At 43.5% G+C, this 18077-nt stretch overlaps 1 protein-coding gene across 7 annotated transcripts in view; it reads right to left on the minus strand.

Annotated features, from left to right (window-relative positions):
- Positions 1 to 4060: 4060 nt before the first annotated feature.
- LOC135460517 (ubiquitin-associated protein 1-like) overlaps positions 4061 to 18077 on the minus strand; it is a 104870-nt gene continuing 90853 nt past the window's right edge. For 4 of the 7 annotated variants that reach the window (XM_064737384.1, XM_064737382.1, XM_064737381.1 and 1 more), the window contains one exon: positions 15965 to 18020. In XM_064737384.1, the coding sequence (XP_064593454.1) occupies positions 17880 to 18020 (141 nt within the window). In that variant the 3' untranslated portion in view covers positions 15965 to 17879. Of the gene's footprint in view, positions 5042 to 14997; positions 15923 to 15956; positions 18021 to 18077 lie in introns of those variants that run through there. The other 3 variants (XM_064737379.1, XM_064737380.1, XM_064737378.1) reach the window with 3 other exon arrangements.

Below are 18077 nucleotides of genomic sequence, written 5' to 3' on the forward strand. Positions count from 1 at the left end.
AAGTTTGTGGCTGTTCGTATGGCGGACACATGCCTTGGAGGAAGAGGTTCAGTTCTCTCCTTCAGAGGAGAAACTTATTGCCCTCTGGCAAAAATGGTGTAGAGAAGATGGATTTTTCTTGTCAAAAACAGATCTCTATGAGTTCTTTCGATGGGCAAAGCTTTTTGGGTTCTTTACTGATGTCCTGTACGCTTTGGATGTTTTCGTGTGGGAATGCATGGACTCTATCTTCCGATTTGTTTGGGATCAGGGACGCATCTTCCGTCCTGTCTACCCAGCATTTAGAAAGCTCTTCCTAGTTTTGAAACAGAGAGTAGCTGTTTTTCCATGGATTTCTAACTGCAATGGGTTGGTTCCGTTCCCCCCAAATTCAGCGGGAGAAGAGCCGGTTGGGGATGAGATTCTGCTTCCCAGCCTCCCCTGTTTCGCGGCGGCGGGGAGGGGGGGGCGAAACTTCAAAGCACGAAGAAGTTTTTTTTACTCTTTCTCTGGAGCATGCACAGATGGACTGCTCTCTTCCCCCCCCTTCTCCCCCGCAGGGGGGATGGGAGTGGACGGGCCTGCCACAGCCGGCGTCTCGGACTCCACCCCGCTCAGAGATGGGGGTGGTAGGGGTCCCCGAGGCCCCCCCCCCCCCCGCCAGCGCAGTGTCCGCCTCCAAGACCCGCCCCGCCGGCGCTGCCGCCTCTCTGGGCGATCCCATCTCCACCTCTCCAGGCGGTCCCGCCCACGGCTTTACCGGCTTCCCCGCCTGCGTCTGAGAATGCAGAAACATTACACTTTTTTGTAACCTTTTTTCACAAAAAAATTAACAGAATTTTTGTTCCTAACAGGACAATCAGAGTTAAGACAATAAAGGACAATAGAAGCAAAGAATTAATAACGTTCGGATGCTTTCCTCTTGAAAGCATAGCTTGCTAACAAAGCATTAACACCTAAAAGCAATAGCCTGTTGCATATTCATATATCTCATACATGATTCAGAAATTCTTTTCAAACAAAGGGTGTTTTCTGGTTATTTTCAACTTCCCTCCCTCATCTTGTAAATCAGTCATCTCGGTCTCCACCAAGTCTGGTCTTTCTGGATAAGGAGGCCATAATTCTTCTCTTGGGGATTTAGGTGTCCTGTTGCTGTTCTATCTGTGCGAAGAATTTCTTGAGCTAATTGGAAAAAGTATCTTACATCACATAGTTTCTATTTTAATATTATGTTATAGCCTAAAACTATATTTAACACACTACTGAAAAGGATTAATACAGTATAACTTTCTAACATAACACACATAATATTCATTTTAATATTTGGGAAAAGCCAATCATATAATACGCATTTTTCACAAGCCCCAGCTGTGTTGTTTTCATTCCACACTACCAGAGTAACTTTATTGTAGAAGTGCACTGATTTTAACACTGTGTTTACTGTGCATGTGCAGTATATGATTCATCTGACCAGTACTGTCCTAGATTTCATCATTCAAAATCTGCCAGCGCTATATATATCGTCTGGGCTTCATTTAATATTCACTTAATATGTGCTTTAAAGTGACTTGAGGGCTTAATTGAAGTTTAATGAGAAAAAAAATCCTGCAGCAAGTCCTCTTCAATAAGGCAAAATTCACATTGTGTACAGAAGTGTTAAGATAACTGTTTTTTTTTCTTGATGAATGGGTTGGAGGTAATTTTCATCATAGCAGCCTGTATGGTGCTGTGTTTTACATCTGTGAGTAAAATAGTGTTGATAGCACACCAGTGTTATAGCTACTGCTGAACAGTGCTTGTAAAGCTTTAAGGTCTTCTCTGTTTCTCATTCTGCTTCCCCAGTGAATAGACTGGGGAGGGGGCACAAGAGAATGGGAGGGGACACATCCAGGACAGCTGACCTGAATAGATCACAGGGATATACCATGCTGTACAATGTCACACTAGGCAGTAAAACCTAGGAGTTTGGTCTCTCCAAAGTAGCTATTGCTTGGGGACTTGCCAGGCATCGGTCTGCTGCTGGTGGGAAGTGGTGAATAAATACCTTTGCATCACTTGTTTTGTTTTCCTTTTTTCTGCACTTAATGTCTTTATCTCAACCCATGTATTTTTCTTGCTTTTGCTCTAATGATTCTCTCCTCCATTCTGCTGGTTGGTGGAGTGATTGAGTGGCTACGGGGTGTTTTGTTGCTGGCTGGGGTCAACCCATCACAGTCCTTTTTGGTGCCCAATGTGGGGCCCAAGAGGTTCAAGATGACAGATTTGATCAAAGTGTTCTAGACTGGATTTATAGTTTCAATACCTGTTTAGTTGTTACGTGACAAGTTGTTACTTGCTGTAGCAAGTTGTGATGTTGATTTGTTTTTTCTCAACACTTATTTGTTCCCTTACTCTGTGGCATGCTCCTTTTTATGCTGTACATCAAACTTAGAAGTTTGCATTTTCTTTTGCTTTGCCTGGGACAGTGTCCTGGTTTCAGCTGGAACAGAGTTCATTTTCTTAGTACCTGGTACAGTGCTGTGTTTTTTTGGATTTAGTGTGAAAATAATGTTGCTGATACACTGATGTTTTGGCTGTTGCTAAGTAGTTGTGGTAGGTTGACTTTGACTAGACACCAGGTGCCCACCAAGCCACTCTATCACTCCCCAGATGGACAGGGGAGAGAAAATAAGACAGAAAATTACTTGTAAGTTGAGATCAGGCAGTTTACTAAAGCAAAAGTGAATGTTTGTGCATGCACAAGCTAAGAGAAACAAAAATAGGTCCTAGGTAACCCAAAAACTGTGTATAGTATTCAATATCTGTGTTATGCCAATCTGAACAAGATTGTTACTGTCCCTTTAAGACATAGGTGCCGGAAGCAGAATCAGGGTGTCACGGGGGAAGGGGGGTGGGGGAGTGCTGGGGTCCCTTTAAGAGTCAGAGAACACTCATGGAGAGCCCTTTCTCTTTCATTCTTGCCAGGAAGCTGAGGCAGCACAGGGCAGAAGCTCCCCTTTGCTTTCTTTTGTTTCTCCTGTACTTTTGGAGCAGTTGGCAATATATTCTCGGCTGCTGTTAACGTGGTAACTACTGGTTTATTTTTGAAGCTAGGGAGGACTTTTTCTTTCAACCTTTTTTCCCTTCTGCTGCCACTTGGAACAGCCATGCTGTCACTGAAACGGCAGGAAAAACAGCAACTCTCCAACATCTTTTCAGTGTTAGAGAATCAAGGAATCACTTTATTCTGGCCAGGATGTGCAATAAAAGTAATTTCATCCACACATGCCCGGGTTGTGCAGTGAAAATCATTCTTTCACACATAATTCTTTTCCAGTTGTCATAGACATCATTTGTGAAAAATCCTTTCTTTAGGATTTTTCCCCTTTCTGAGAAGCTGTGGCCTCAGCAACAAAATGTAAACAATGGTTATCTGCTGTTGTGGAATGCAACAGGTGCATCCGTGATTGGTCTTGGGTGGATGTTTGGATTTACTGACCACTCATGGCAGAGCTGTTCTTGCTTTCTGCCTGGACACAGAACTTTGTTTATTCATTCTTTTTCTATTCTTAGCTTAGCTAGCATTCTGAGAACTTTCTCTCTATTTTTTAGTATAGTTATAATGTAATATATATCATAAAATAATAAATCAAGCCTTCTGAACATGAGGTCAAGATTCTCGCCTCTCTTCACCCTGAAAAACCCTTGCAAGCCCTGTAACAACCAGTCTTTTCACGTATTTATACAGACAAAACCCAAAGAAATTCTTGTTCATTGGTCCTAAATTCCACAATTCTTAGTATTCAGTCTTCTATTGGTTATTGATCCCTTCACCTTCAATGCTAATTTAGTCCTTCTTTGGCTCTCTTATCAGTCTTTTCTCTCTGACTGCACCAGGGGTTGATGTTTGGGGTTGATGTTTGTAATGTTTATTAATGGCTCCCCTGTGTATCTTCTGGCTACTCCCAACCTGTGGATGCTAAATTCATCAGGCCTTGCTCAATGAAACAAGGTCTTTTGAAGAGAAACTTCAATTCCCTTACCCCTGGTCAAAGGCGAATAAACCCCTGTTATAAATGATCAACAAGAAAGCCTAATTAATAAATGCAAAAGATTTTATTTTCATTACCAAAAACACAGTCCTCAAAAAGCCACAAAGAGACAGCATTGAGCCCGGGATCGGTGCTGGGTGAACATGGATCTGACCTCTATTGTATCAGATCTCCCTCTGTTCACGAAGGCCGTCTCCGGTGGGGCTATTTTATACAGTTTTTTATCCCTGAGGCAGAGGTGCCCCGATTCCTTTTGTTATCCCGCATATGTATGAAGTTTCTTTTTACTGTGCAGGGTTGGACAATTGCTGTTTCTTGGGTGGTGGCCGGCACTGATCATGTCAGGAGAAGTAGTGTATTCAGATGTATGCTTTTGACGACTTTGGTTATCTTGATTGATGATACTTATCAGGTACTGATCGTCCTTGGGTGTTCCCAGGTGGTTCCGGGGGAAGCCCATCTCTGCACCAGACAAGTTCTTTTATTAGTTAACAAGGAATTATTTTCCTGCTGCCACCAGGAGTTTCGCAACTTCAGTGTGGTAATCTATCATTAGGTTGTCCATGGTCAGAGGCTTGTTGGATGTTTATTTTGCAATTTTTATACATTTTCCCCATAAGCATGAATTACTTTGCATTACATATTACACCCCTGACTAAAGTTACATAAAAAAATTTTAAACGCTGTATCATTTCCAACAATGCCAGAAAAAAGGGGACCCCTCCTCTGTCTCCATGAGTTTCAGCTGCCAGCTGCTGCCCCAGTTCCATCCATTGCTCCAGTGCCTGACACTTTTGCTGAAGAGAAGTCGGAGACCCTCCACAAGTTCCAGCTGCTGACCCAGTTCCAGCCACCACTGTCGATGGAGCTGCCGCCGCTGGGAAAGACCTTGTCAGGTGGTGTGGAAGAAACGGGTTGAGGTGTGTCCTGGGTTGACAAGGAAGTGAGTTTTTACGAAGTTGCAGCCAAACCAATCAGTGGTCAGATTTGAATATTGGCATTTGGTGTGGCCACTGAAGACATGGATACACCTATGAGAACACAGTAGGTTAAAAAGCAGAGAACTCCCAGGGGAACTTTCTCTTGGTGAAAGAGGTCACACCTCCTCCTGCCCAGTTGCAGGCTGGGTGGGGGAGGAGAAGCCATGTGGCCTGGGGTGAGGTAGGACGGAGGGGTGGAGGAACGGAGGAACACTGAGAGGCATCAGACACCCCCCCCCCCCCATCCTGCCTGCAGGGAGAGAGAGAAAGAGAGAGAGCACGCCTGTGCCTGTGCCACCTTGAAATTTGATATCATGTGCTGGCAGTACAGCTAAGAAGGAGAAGGGAGGGGGTGAGGCGAGAGGGTGCCGGCCTCTGCTGTGGGAGTCCTGGGCAAGCAGAGCCTGAGATTTTAGCCCTTTTCTCGGACAATGAAAACTTTGGGGAACACTAATCCTCCTTGATTTGAATGAGAAGAGAGACAGACATGAAATAGAAGGAAATGGGCAAGTGTGGCAAATGTCTGAGCAAGTGAAGGATGTCAAAAGAAGATGGGGAAGAATCCTAGGTGGGAGAAGATGGTGGAGTGACCTTTGGCTGGACTCTTTTCTTGTATAGCCATAGATTGAACTTATTTTTTCTGTAACACAGAGACTGTATTTAGGGGGATGCAATGGCTTCAGCCAAGAGAGTGACCTGTTGCAGTGACTGCCAAGTGCTGTAGTGAAGTGAACAGATAAGGATGAGGAGGGTGTGGTGGTGCCCTCTGTCTTCAGGGAAGATTTCTGTTCTTAACACCCTCGGCCCCAGGGGAGTGAAAATGGGGGGAACTTTGTCCCGAAAGTGAGAAGTTGTTGCTTTTTTTGTACTTGGCAAAGTATCCTTAAAAGGGAACCCTATAAGCAGTTTTGGTCCATGAACGGTGGTGAGAGCGTTGTACGTGGAAGGAAGATGCCAAGATGGCAGATTTTCTTCAGGCAGTACCATGCGTGACATGGAAACACAAGAGGTTCCAACTGTGTTTCCTGGGATACCTATGGTACAAGAGCAGCTCCTCTCTCCCTTGATGAACTGAGAATTGATTATCTGAGGGGTGGTAACTTGATTGAGAATCCAAGGTTTTGTCTCACTGTGTTTTGGTAGAAATTGTGTGGGGGGGAGGAGGAATGTTTTGGAAGGTTTTCATTCTGAATTCTGTGCATTCCTTTTATTATAGCTGTAGGTTAATAAAGTTTTTTTTTTATTTCTAAGCTTGAGCCCGCTCTGCTCCTGGTCGCATCTCACAGCAGTTGTTTGAGGAAAATATATTTTCATGGGTGCGCTGGCATTGTGCCAGCGTCAAACCATGACAAGAGGCATTTGACTGGTTTGGACTCCGGATTTCTTTTATTTTGTCCTTGTACCCTGTTGGTTGTTGTTAGAGGGATGAAGGAGTTTTGTAATCGTGGAGGTTCACTTGCTGTGTTGTCTTTTTTTCTTTTGTTGTCTCTCTCCACCATGTGGTCAGGAGAAGGGAGCTTCTCCCCCATCTTGACTTTGCTCTCTGGCAAGAGTCTTCTGGAAAGACGATGAGCCACCAGCAATAGATGTCATGGTTTGTCAACTCCAGGAATATAAAGACAGCACCCCTTCCTCAGTCATCTCAGCCATGGAAAAAAATGCCCAATAAACTGACCTGGGAGTTTCACCAACTCAGAGAGGATATGTCCTACTCCCCACCTGTATGGGCCCACATTTCAGCAATTGACAGCAGGCATCCTTTCACTCAAGAGAGAGGATATACAAGATACACACCATGAGATACCCTGTGGTTTTTCATCTGTGGGTCCATGGAGAGGGCATGATGAAATGGGATGGAAAACCCTAGGGGAACGGGTACAGGAATTGAAGGGTAGGTCAATCACCAATGAGGATTCTTCCAGGAAAGTTGCTGCTGATCCAGTTTCCAGTGGGGATTTTTCTAGGCAGAGTGGAGGGGATGATTTTACTCCTAATCCTTGGGAAATAAGTTCTGATCAGTTTAATTCATTTCTACAAGAAGTAAGTGGAGAATCCTGTGATCAGTACTAGAGAGGCCCTGACTCCTCCTGCCAGGTGGAGGAGAGGGACAACTGGGTTTGCTGGACTGTGTGGATCCAATGGCTTGCCATGTCAGACCCAGAGGAGTATAGCACTCTAGTAAATTCTAATGCACAAGGTACTTTGATGCCATCAAATTATGCACATCTCCTCAAAGACAGCACACCTCCTGTTGAAAAAGATACTAATAGTAGGGACCATGGTAGTGTGAACAAGATGCTATAATTTCCTGAAGTTTAGGAGATGGTTGAAATTCAGTCACAACTCGCTTTGGAATTCACTTCACACAAAAGCTTAGAAATATTTTGTTAAATACTAATAACAACATTAAATTCCTTTAGTCTTATTTTCATTTTAATTAGCCAGGGTGACTTTATGATGCTTGTATCCCCAATTGTCTGTTCTGTTTATGCTGGATATTAAATTCTGCACCTTTAAGACTGGTTCCAAGAGCAAAGAGGGGGAAAAGAAGTGTACAGTTTGTTTTCGGAAACTGCACTTGCCCCCTGCATTCCTGCTCCCAGATTGCGTTGTCTTCAGCACAGACAGTGGGAGAGAGCTCTCTTTTGCTTCTAGTTAGTTTTTTTAGCTAGCTGAGGCAGAAAAGTTCCCCAGACTGTGGCTTTTCTTTTTCTTGGAACTGATCGACCCTGCTCTGGACTGGAAACCCAGCAAAACACCAGTGGCTCATGCCTGTGGCCCACCGGTGCCTGGGACACAGCATTTTCCAGCACCAGAGGGACTGATAAGAGACTGAGTGAGCTGAGCTACAACCCACAGAAAGGACTTTCTGAATTTGCCATCTCTTCAGAACAGTGAGAGGTCTTATTGTAAAATATTTTTTTAAGCTTGTGGGTACTTTGTTTGTTAAATAAACAGATTTTTTCCACTTTTCTCTAAGGAAGTCTTTTCCCAAACCAGTAGGGGGAGGGGCCACTGAAATCTGCTTTCTAGAGGGACCCCATTTGGAGGTTTCCTCCAAAATTTGCCCTAAACCAGGACAGATACATATGCCATTCACTGTGAAACCAAATGCTACTCCTTTTTATTAACCAGCAGGGGGTACTAGAAAATTAAACCAAAGTAGCATTTAGCAATTTGTCCTCTTACCATAAGATAATGACATGAAGCTGTGTCAGGGGAGGAAACCCATCCCTACCCTGGGCTGTATCAAAAGCAGTGTGGCCAGCAGGTCGAGGGAGGTGATTCTCTCCCTCCACTCTGTTCTTGTGAGACCCCACCTGGAATACTGCATATAGTTCTGGTGCTCCCAACATAAGAAGGACATGGAACTGTTGGAGCAAGTCCAGAGGAAGGCCATGAAATTGATAAGGGAACTAGGGCACCTTCCCTATGAAGACAGGCTGAGAAAGTTGGGGCTGTTCAGACTGGAGAAGAGAAGGCTATGTGAAGACTTCATAGAAATCTAGTATCTGAAGGGGGCCTACAAGGAAGCTAGAGAGGGACTCTTCATCAGGAACTCTAGTGACAGTGATGCCTAAGCTTTTTATATTTTTTCATATATTTGTACATGTTTAGATTGCTTATGCATGGCTGTAACTCCAGTACTTTTCCTACCTATGAAAAATGCATATTTTATGATTGGCTTTTCTCATATATTAAAATTAATATTATATGTGCTATGTTAGAAAGTTATGCTGCATTAATTTTTAAGTAGTGCGTTAAATATAGTTTTAGGCTATAACATAATGTTAAAATAGAAACTATGTATGTGAGACTTTTTTTAAGAAAGGAATGAGGTACTCGCACTGAGATAGCAGCCACAGGACACCTAAATCTTTCAGAGAAAGGGAATTTATTGCCTTCTTATCAGAAGAAATTAACTTCTTCCCTCCTCACTCAGCCCTGAAGACCCCATTAGGATTAAGAGGAAGAAGCTGACACTGACCAGTCAGAATCCTTTGTTTGAATGGAATTTATGCATCATGTATGAGGTGTATGAATGTGCAACAGGCTATTGTTTTTAAGGGTTAATTCTCTGTTAACATGTGTCCTTTTTCAGGCTTATTGTGCCCAGAAAGAGGTACCTGGACTGTCTGTAACTCTTTGTTTTTATTGTCTCGTCCTAATCTAAATTGTTCAAATTTTTATTACTCTAATTATATTACTATTTTTATAGCCATTTTATTTCTATTAAACTTTTAAAATTTTAAAAACAAGTGATTGGCGTTTTTCACACTACCCTTTCCCCCTAGATTTTAGAACAATAAGCTAACCTTTAATAAATTCCTGAAATATTGTTTAGTCTTATTCCAAGTAGGGGGCTGTTGTGGTTTTGGTTCATTAGTTTGAGATTTTATTAATTTTGTGATTTCTTGGTAAATGCATTAAAGAGTGTGGTGGATTTGGTGTTGTTTAATTACTAATGTATTCACTTCTTGTTGCGAGATAGGATTAGGAGAAAGGTAAAGTAGGTTTAAAACCTTAAAACGGTATAAAGAAAATTTTATTAATTGTAATTAAAAGTAGAAGAAAGTAGTAAGAATTAAAAGAAACCTTTCAGAACACTTTTCCTCTCTCCACAACTTTGTCTTTTCTATTGATAATGTAAAGAAACAAAACCTAAAATTTCTAGTTAGTTTACTACCTCTGTCATGGTTTGACCAGGAAGGAGTGGGAATTCTGGGAAGCTGTGGTCAAACCAATGAAGGTTTTGGGTTTCATACTGACACCTGGTGTAGCCAGTGGGGTTTGGACACACCTCCGAGAATACACAGGGGTTAAAAGCAAGGCACTGCCCTGGCACTTCCTCTTTTGGACATCGTCGGGCGAAGAGGTCAGATCTCTTCCCCCGCCCGGCCCGCTGCTGCTGGGCGGGGGAGGGGCCGCCATGCGGGAGGCCTGGGGCCTGGACAGAGGTGGGGGTTGAGGGGGCTTTCAAGGATGGAAGGGTGGGGGAGCCCCCAAGAGACATCGAGACATCGGGCAGCCAGCCCCCCCCCCCCCCCCCCCCCCCCCCCCCCCCCGGAGAGAGAGAGAGAGAGCCGGCGGCACCGAATGTGATGGCAGCCAGCCAGGAGGAGAAGGGGGGAGGGAGCCCGGCCGGCCGCAGCAGCAGCACGTGTGGGAGTATCATCTCGTCCCAGGACAGACAGAGACTGAAAACTTTTAACCCTTTCTTGCATGATTGGGGCCTTGCAAAAATGCTTATCCTCCTCGAAGCTGAATAAGAAGGGAGATGAGAGATGAGATAAGATAAGGACCTGGCCCGGAGAATGTGGAGATGATTGGATGGGGAGAGATGATTTGGAGTGGCCTTTTGGCTGGACTTTTCTCGTGGCTATGGACTCAGTTGTTCCTGTGACACAGACTGCATTTAGGGGGAGGCAGTGCCTCAAAACCAGGAAGGTTCTTTGTGAGGACCCCCCGGCCCCAGGGGGTTGGAAAAATATGGGGGGGACAGAGGTCCCAAAAGCAGAGACTGTGCCTTTTTGGAGTGAGACAAGGCATCCTTGAAAGACAACCCTAAAAGCAGCTCTGGTCCATGCTGTCAGTGGTGAGAGCACTGGGCATGGAAGGACGATGTTACAAGCGGCAGAAGGACTTTTTTTCTTCCGGGCGGTGCCGAAGTAACAGAGAAGCACACTAGGTTTCAGTGTGTTTCCAGGAGAAGCCTATGGAACGAGAAGGACTCCTTTCCTCTTCATGAACTGATGTTTGAGTATACTAAAGTGTCGTGCCGGGCTGGGCAGTTGTTTTGGGAGAATGTATTGGATTGGGAAAGTCAGGGAGTGGGGAGGAGGAAAGTTTTTTTGTAAGGTTTTCAATTTCTTTTTTTTCTTTCCCTATTTTTTCCTGTAGTTTTAGGTAATAAAGTGGTCTTTATGTTTAAGTTAGAGCCTGTTTTGCTTATTCCTGGTCACATCTCACAGCAGACACCAGGGTGAGGCATTTTCATGGGGGGCACTGGCTTTGTGCCAGGCTCAAACCATGACAACCTCTAAAACAGTTTTCCTTTAGTTTATTCAGGGAGAGGAATTTCTCTTGTAAATGTTATGGAGATTTTTTTACAAGATGAAAAAAAACCAGTTTTCTTCTGGTTTTTAATTTCTTCACTGATAACAGCCACCGGGGGAACCTTGCCATCGTGAAGTCCTTTTTATTTTCTACAAGCCTTCTAAAAGTTTGATGATGGGTCATGTTAACTTATGGGATATTCTTTTAAAGATGAGTTGTTTAAAGGTAAAAGTTCTCATTATCTGTGTCTAAAATCATCTTTATCTCTGGGAACAGAGATCTCCTCCTGGGGGTACAGGACTATTCTTCTCTCTTTTTCTCTGTTTAAACTTTTCATGGGATTACAGCTACTTTAACATGGAGGTCTTTGTTCAATATCAATTTAAACTCTTAATCTCCTTGTTGTTTCATGTGTTATAGGGAAAAAGAGTCCTTTCTCCACAGTTTATAGGAGAATTTCAGCTCCCGATAGGAGCATGTAAATGGTCAACTTGACCCTGGTTGGTCGGGCTGGGTGCTATGGATGGCAGGAATTGTGGTTGGGGAAGCGGTTCGGATGGAATTAGGTTGGAACTTAGTAGTAGTAGTAGCACACCCGGGGGGGGGGTGGGGGGGTGGTGCTTTCTCTTTCCCCCTGTAATATATTTTATGAAATAATTAATGTATTTTATAAGATTTTGAAAACCAAACGAGTCTCTGACTGCAAGCAGCCCAGAGGCAGATGTCTACTTGGAATCTCAAGGTTCCTGAAGGTGGCAGGAGAACAATATCCAGTTAACTTATTAATAGACGTGTCCAACGCGATGAATGCCACTCTCCCAAGTGATCAGAAGATGCCCAAGGATGATCATCACCCTACTGATACCATAGATCAAGATAACAGAAGTCACCAGAAAAATACATCTGAATACGCTACTTCCCCTGACACAATTAACACCGGCTACTGCTCAGGAAACAGTGATTGTCCAGCTCTACACAGTGAAAGAAACTGTCTTGAATATGCAGAATTACAAAAGAAATTGGGACTTCTCTGCGTCAGTCATAAAAAATTGCATAAAATAGCCCCGCAAGAAGTGGTACTGATGAACAGGGGAAGGTCTGATGTGATAGAGGTCAGAGTTAGGTTCACCCAGCACCAATCCCAGGCTCGACACTGTCTCTTTGTCTGTGGGATTTTTAAGGACTGTATTTTGGTCGTGGGAAAACAAAAAATATCTTTTTCGCATTTTGATAAATTTGGCTTTTCGATTGATCATTTATAACACCCCTGCCCAATGGTTGTGGGCAAATTCCACTGGGGTAAAATTCCCAGTGTCGTCCCGGCGGGTTTGGCTGGGCTCCACGCTGAGGGGGGGAGGGGTGTAGAAAGCAGCTACATGTTAGTAATGCCAGCTCTATTAGGCCCTGGAGCACCCCCCTTTTACTGCCTAGCAGCTGATGGGGAAGCAGGGGGCAGCAGGCAGCCCGGGGGGAAGGAGGCCCAGCCCAGTAAGGCTGGCTGGCCCAGCCCCGTGGCAGGGGCCGCCCAGCTGTGTTACTTCGCTCCTAGCTGGAAGTAGAAGAGGAAGTTCTCAGGTTTCTTTCATCTTTTAACATGTGTTTTTTCACAGAGGTGTGTTCAGCCTTGCAGTGGCTGGAAGTTTTGTATCACTTCTTTAAATGTTTCTCATGTAAAACTATGACAGGGATCTAAAATAAGATACAACAAGAAGTGGGGCAAAGAAGCCCTTGGACCAACTCCAAGGGGTTGACCCAGGGGCGAGTTACTGGAGCAACTGAATCTCCTATTGCTTGTACCTGTTAGATATTCTAATTAATTAACCTTATAAAATTGTAGAAATCTTGTGCCAGGTGTGCCCATCACTACCAGAATACCTGGAAGCTTCCAAATAAAGGTCTGCTTTTTACTTTACTATTCTAACGCTGTTGCAAGGGTTTTTTCTCTTTTGATTATAGGCAACAACAGGACAAGGGAGAATGGCTTCAAACTGAAAGAGTAGGTTTAGATTAAATGTTAGGAAGAAATTCTTTACTGTGAGGATGATGAGATACTGGCACAGGTTGACCAGGGAAGCTGTGGCTGCCCCATCCCTGAAAGTGTTGAAGGCCAGGTTGGACAGTGCTTTGAGCAACCTGGTCTCATGGAAGGTGATCCTGCCCATGGCAGGGGGGCTGGAACTAGATGGTGTTCAAGGTCCTTTTCAACGCAAACCATTCTATGATTCTATGATTAGAAAAAAGTTATTCACCCCAAGGGTGGTTGGGCACTGCAACAGGCTTCCCAGGGAAGTGGTCAAAGCACCAAGCCTGATAGAGTTCAAGAAGCATTTGGACAATACTCTCCGGCACATGGTGTGATTCTTGGAGATGGTGCTGTGCAGGGCCAGGACTTGGACTTCAGTGATCCCTGTGGGTCCCTTCAAACTCAGGATATTCTATGAATATAATTAATACATACTCTTTTGCAGAATCTTAATGTTTCCTGATCCTCATATGCAGGTTTCATATTGACTTCTAGAATTTGAGCAGTATGGTGTGAAATTTCTGCATCAGCCCATTTCTTATAAATCACTAGAAATCTGGAAAGTTATTAGCTTTCAACTTCTGAACTTACTAGAGAAGCATAAATTCATAAAATGAAATTGGAATAGAGAAAATTCTAATATTAATTAAACAATTCATATTTTGTAGTAAAAGATAAGTGCAACTGTGTCCTGGGTTGTAAGATATGTTTTGGGGGTGTTTATTCTATTTTCCGTTAGAGGTGGGGCAGTTATCTTCTGTTAATTGGGCAGTTTACTTTATCTCTTCCACAACCAATCCCCTCTCCTGGAAAATATCCTGTTAATGGGCCATTGAGTCTCACTGCATAACTGATACAATTACATCATCCCATTGTATGATGCTCTGTTCAGGGGGAGGAGCCAAGCATTCCTACCTGGATATAATCTGAGATTTGGAACACCACCAGAAGCCATTTCCTACTGGATTCCCAGAGGAAGACCAGGCCTATCTACACCACCACTGGATCTCCAGAGGAAAACTACACCCTTCTCCAAGATCACTGCTTCAACAGAACCACATCTGTCACTCCAAGAGGACTGCAGCCACCACTTAATTGGACTGCTACCAACACCCTGACCAACAGGGTGTCAGGTCATATTCTGACTCTGTCAGTATTGTTTCGTATTACTGCATTTTTATTTTATTTTAATTTTCTTTCCTAATGAAGAACTGTTATTCCTACGCCCATATCTTTGCCTGAGAGCTTCTTAATTTCAAAATTATAATAATTCGGAGGGAGGAGGTTTACATTTTCCATTTCAGGGGAGTCTCCTGCCTTCCTTAGCAGATGCCTGTCTTTTCAAACCAAGACAAACTGAAAAACATAAGTAGTGCTAGGTACATAAATCAGGTACATAAATCAGTCTGGTCCAAGAACCTAAGGAAAAGCTCTAAGGCTTCAAGTGTCACTGGGGATGCAGTCATCATCTGTGATTCTGTGATCTCACGAGCTAGCAGCAGGGCAGAGTCCAGTCTCACACCAGTTATCAGCAGGACCTCCCCACATGCAGGCTGAATTTTGTTCATAACTTGGCAGGAGAGAACAATAGTACCCAAGTAACTAATGATGCATAGTGCCCAGAACAACATTCAAGTCTCATTACATTGTGTCATTTGTTACATGTTTCTTCAGAACTGCCTCTCCCCTAATCCACCAGGTTAATCACCCCCAAGCTGCTCCATCATTACCCCTCTTCAATGGAACAGGGCAGGAGAAAATACAACAAAAGTCTCAAGGGAATAAATAAGGACTGTGAGATCACTCAGCAATTACAGTCACAGGCAAAACAGACTTGACTTGAAGAGATTATTTAATTTATTGCAAATCAAATCATAGTAGACTAGTGATAAATAAAAAACAACCCTTAAAACACCCTTTCCTTTTTCTCAGGCTCAATTTCACTCTCAAATTCTCTACCTCCTCCCCTCCAATCTGCTCAGGGAGGATGGGAGTTCATCACATCATCTCTGCTGCTCCTTTCTCTTCACTCTTTCCCTGCTCCAGCATGGGGTCCCACTCATGGGAGACAGTCCTCCACAAACTTCTCCAGCATGGGGTCCTTTCCACGGGGTGTAGTCCTTCAGGAACAGGCTGCTCCAGCCTGGGTCCCCCATAGGGTCAAAATCCTGCCAGAAAACCTGATCCAGTGTGAAGTCCTCTCCATGGGGCCACAGGTCCTGCCAGGAGCCAGCTCCAGCATGGGCTTCCCACAGGGTCCCAGCCTCCTTGGGGCACCTGCTCTGGCATGGGGTATTCCACAGGCTGCAGGGTGGATATCTCCTTCACTGTGGCTGCAGGAGGACAACCTGCTTCACCATGGTCTTCACCACAGGCTGAAGCAGGCTCTTTGCTCCAGTCCCTAGTGGACCTCCTCCCCCACCTTCTTTACTGACCTTGGTGTCTGCAGTTTGCACAAATATTCTCAACTCTTTTTTGGCTGTTGTTCCAGTTTTTTCCCTTTTCCAAATATGTTATCACAGGTTATCACCATTCCAAATTGACTTAGCTTTGGACAGTAATGGGCACATCTTGGAACCAGCTGTCATTGGCTCTATGGGACATGAGGTAAGATTCTGGCATCTTCTCACAGAAGCCATGCTCATAGCCCCTCTTCTACCAAAAGCTGGCCATGCAAATCTAATACAGATGTAAATAAAAAAATCTCACTGACAAAGGAAGAGCTGTGTCACCAGGGAAGAGACAGAGGGGTACATCTTTTTGGAAGGAGACCACCAGCTTTACAGGTATCAGTTTCCATCTTCACCTCTCTGCTCTCACCTCTACAACAGTCTCCATAAGCAGAGTGGTTACTGTAGTGGGGAGACCAGAAAAACAACACACATTAACACAACTGAAGAGATGATTTTATTCAGAAGTTTGGTCTAAATAATTGTTTCTTTGCTGGCAACACTTCTTGCCCTTTCAAGATTGTCTAGTACCAGACAGATTTGTTTGGATATTAATTGTGAGAAAATTGAAACAAGCAACACAACTGAATGCTCTCAGCAGTGACAGTAAAGAAGTTCAAGTTTTGTTTTCCAGCTTTTCTGATTAATCAGGAACCCCATTTCTTCATTTCAAACTGTCACATTTCTCACCTGGGAAGGAAAGCTGGACAACTGCTTTACCTGCACCCACAGAGGCAGCAGCTGCTGATCCACCAGCCGATGAATGTCCTTCTTAGATAAGTTTTAATTTCAGTCCCACTAATAGAAGCTGGTGAAGCTCAATACTATGGGATACGTGCAAGGCAATCTGTCCTGGTCCTATTCATCATTCATCTCCACACTTCTGAGATACTTACCAGGTACATATTTTCTTAGCATCATTTTGTTTTAAGAAAAGGTAATTAATGTAGTTGAGAACCACACTGACAACTCCAGGCATTAACACTGGACCCAAATTACATGTTTTGGTCATATAAAGTTAACAACATAATAGAGACAAATGTCATCTCCTTCAGGGTCCTGATGAGCTAAAACCTCCTACTGAAAAACTTAAACTGAGGAAATGAGGCAAGTCATTTTTCCCTGCCTAAGTTCTCAGTGCTCCCAGCTCCATGCCGTAACACTAGTTTGGATCCCTAGATGTGGTTTTTGTACCACTGCAGCTGTCTGCCTGGAGACCTCTAGTTGTTCTGCCCAACACACAGTGCGCATGTGTGCCTACAGGAGCAGGCAGGATCCATCAAATTGTTCATTTTTTGAAGCCAAAGAGCATGAGAGATGGGAACCATGACACTGGGAGTTATATTGAGGATTTTGTTAGTTTTTCTTCAACAGAATCAAAATATTTAGTGAATTACTTTAAAGATTCCTCAAGACTGTTGATATTTTAAGTATTTAGAACTTAAGCTATCAAAACAACCAAAAACCTGATTTCTAGTACTAGATGCTATTATGCAATTCTATAGCAGTGTGAGAAATGGAACTAATGCAGTGAGTATATATCTTTTAAAGAAAGTGCTTGAAAGGAACCTCCTGCATCACACTGAGTATTATTTAAAACAAAAAGAGAACTGATTTCCTAGCAGAGAATTGCCTTAAATATCCTACAAACATGGAGGCTTAAGAATACTAAGCTCCAGCTCTCTGCCTTCAGGTTCAAAAACCAACATAAGTTGCAGGTCCAGACAGAATTCACAACTTACCCGTTTCAAGGGAATTTACAGACCACTAAGCATTGAACGCTCATGTCTGGCAGAAGTGTTGGATGCATGGGTGAAAAAACTCAAGAGGAACAGGCTCTCTCTTTATGCATAGCAACAGTTTCTGAAACAGTATTTTACTAAGTTGCCGACTAATTTTTCCCCCCCAAAAATAAAACTCCATTGCACTAAAGGTCAAATGTAACCAGTTAATCTGGACTATGACACAATCAAGTAATTCAGTACAAGTAGACACCATGAAAGCAGCTTCAAAGAACCAAAGAATCCTAATTTCAGAACCAAAAATGTTCTGTTCAACTCCTGTGCAAAGGTGAGTGGGAGAAACCACCCCATCTCTACCTACGTACAATTCCAGTAGAGACTGGACAGTCTAAACTCTCTGTGGCCAAGCTGTAAAAAAGGAAACTTAAGAAAGGACACTTTAAAATTTTAATTTAAGAAAGAAAGTTAGCTTTCAGTGGAAAGAGAAATGCTGGAGTGATGCCCATGGGTGGGCTTGCTCAGACATTCTCCCTTATATGCAAAAAGCCAAACTCCTTGCTGAGATTAGGTCACCCTGGTCTTGCTCTGCTGCATGATGAGAATCCCGGACTATGTTTTCAGCTGGCTCCTGCACGGGCCATCAAATCTTCCAAAGCTTTCTGTTGGTCATTGTTATGTAGTAATAAGACCTCATTAATGTCTTTTAGTTCAAAGCCCATTTCTTTAAATCGACTCATTAGTTGGAGAAGTTCTGTCATCTGAAAGACACAGACAGTCCATTATTTGCAAGAGAAAAGACGATCAGTGCTCATTGG

The sequence above is a fragment of the Zonotrichia leucophrys genome, unplaced genomic scaffold (genome assembly GCF_028769735.1).
Source record: "Zonotrichia leucophrys gambelii isolate GWCS_2022_RI unplaced genomic scaffold, RI_Zleu_2.0 Scaffold_52_357736, whole genome shotgun sequence".
NCBI classification, from domain to species: Eukaryota; Metazoa; Chordata; class Aves; order Passeriformes; family Passerellidae; genus Zonotrichia; species Zonotrichia leucophrys.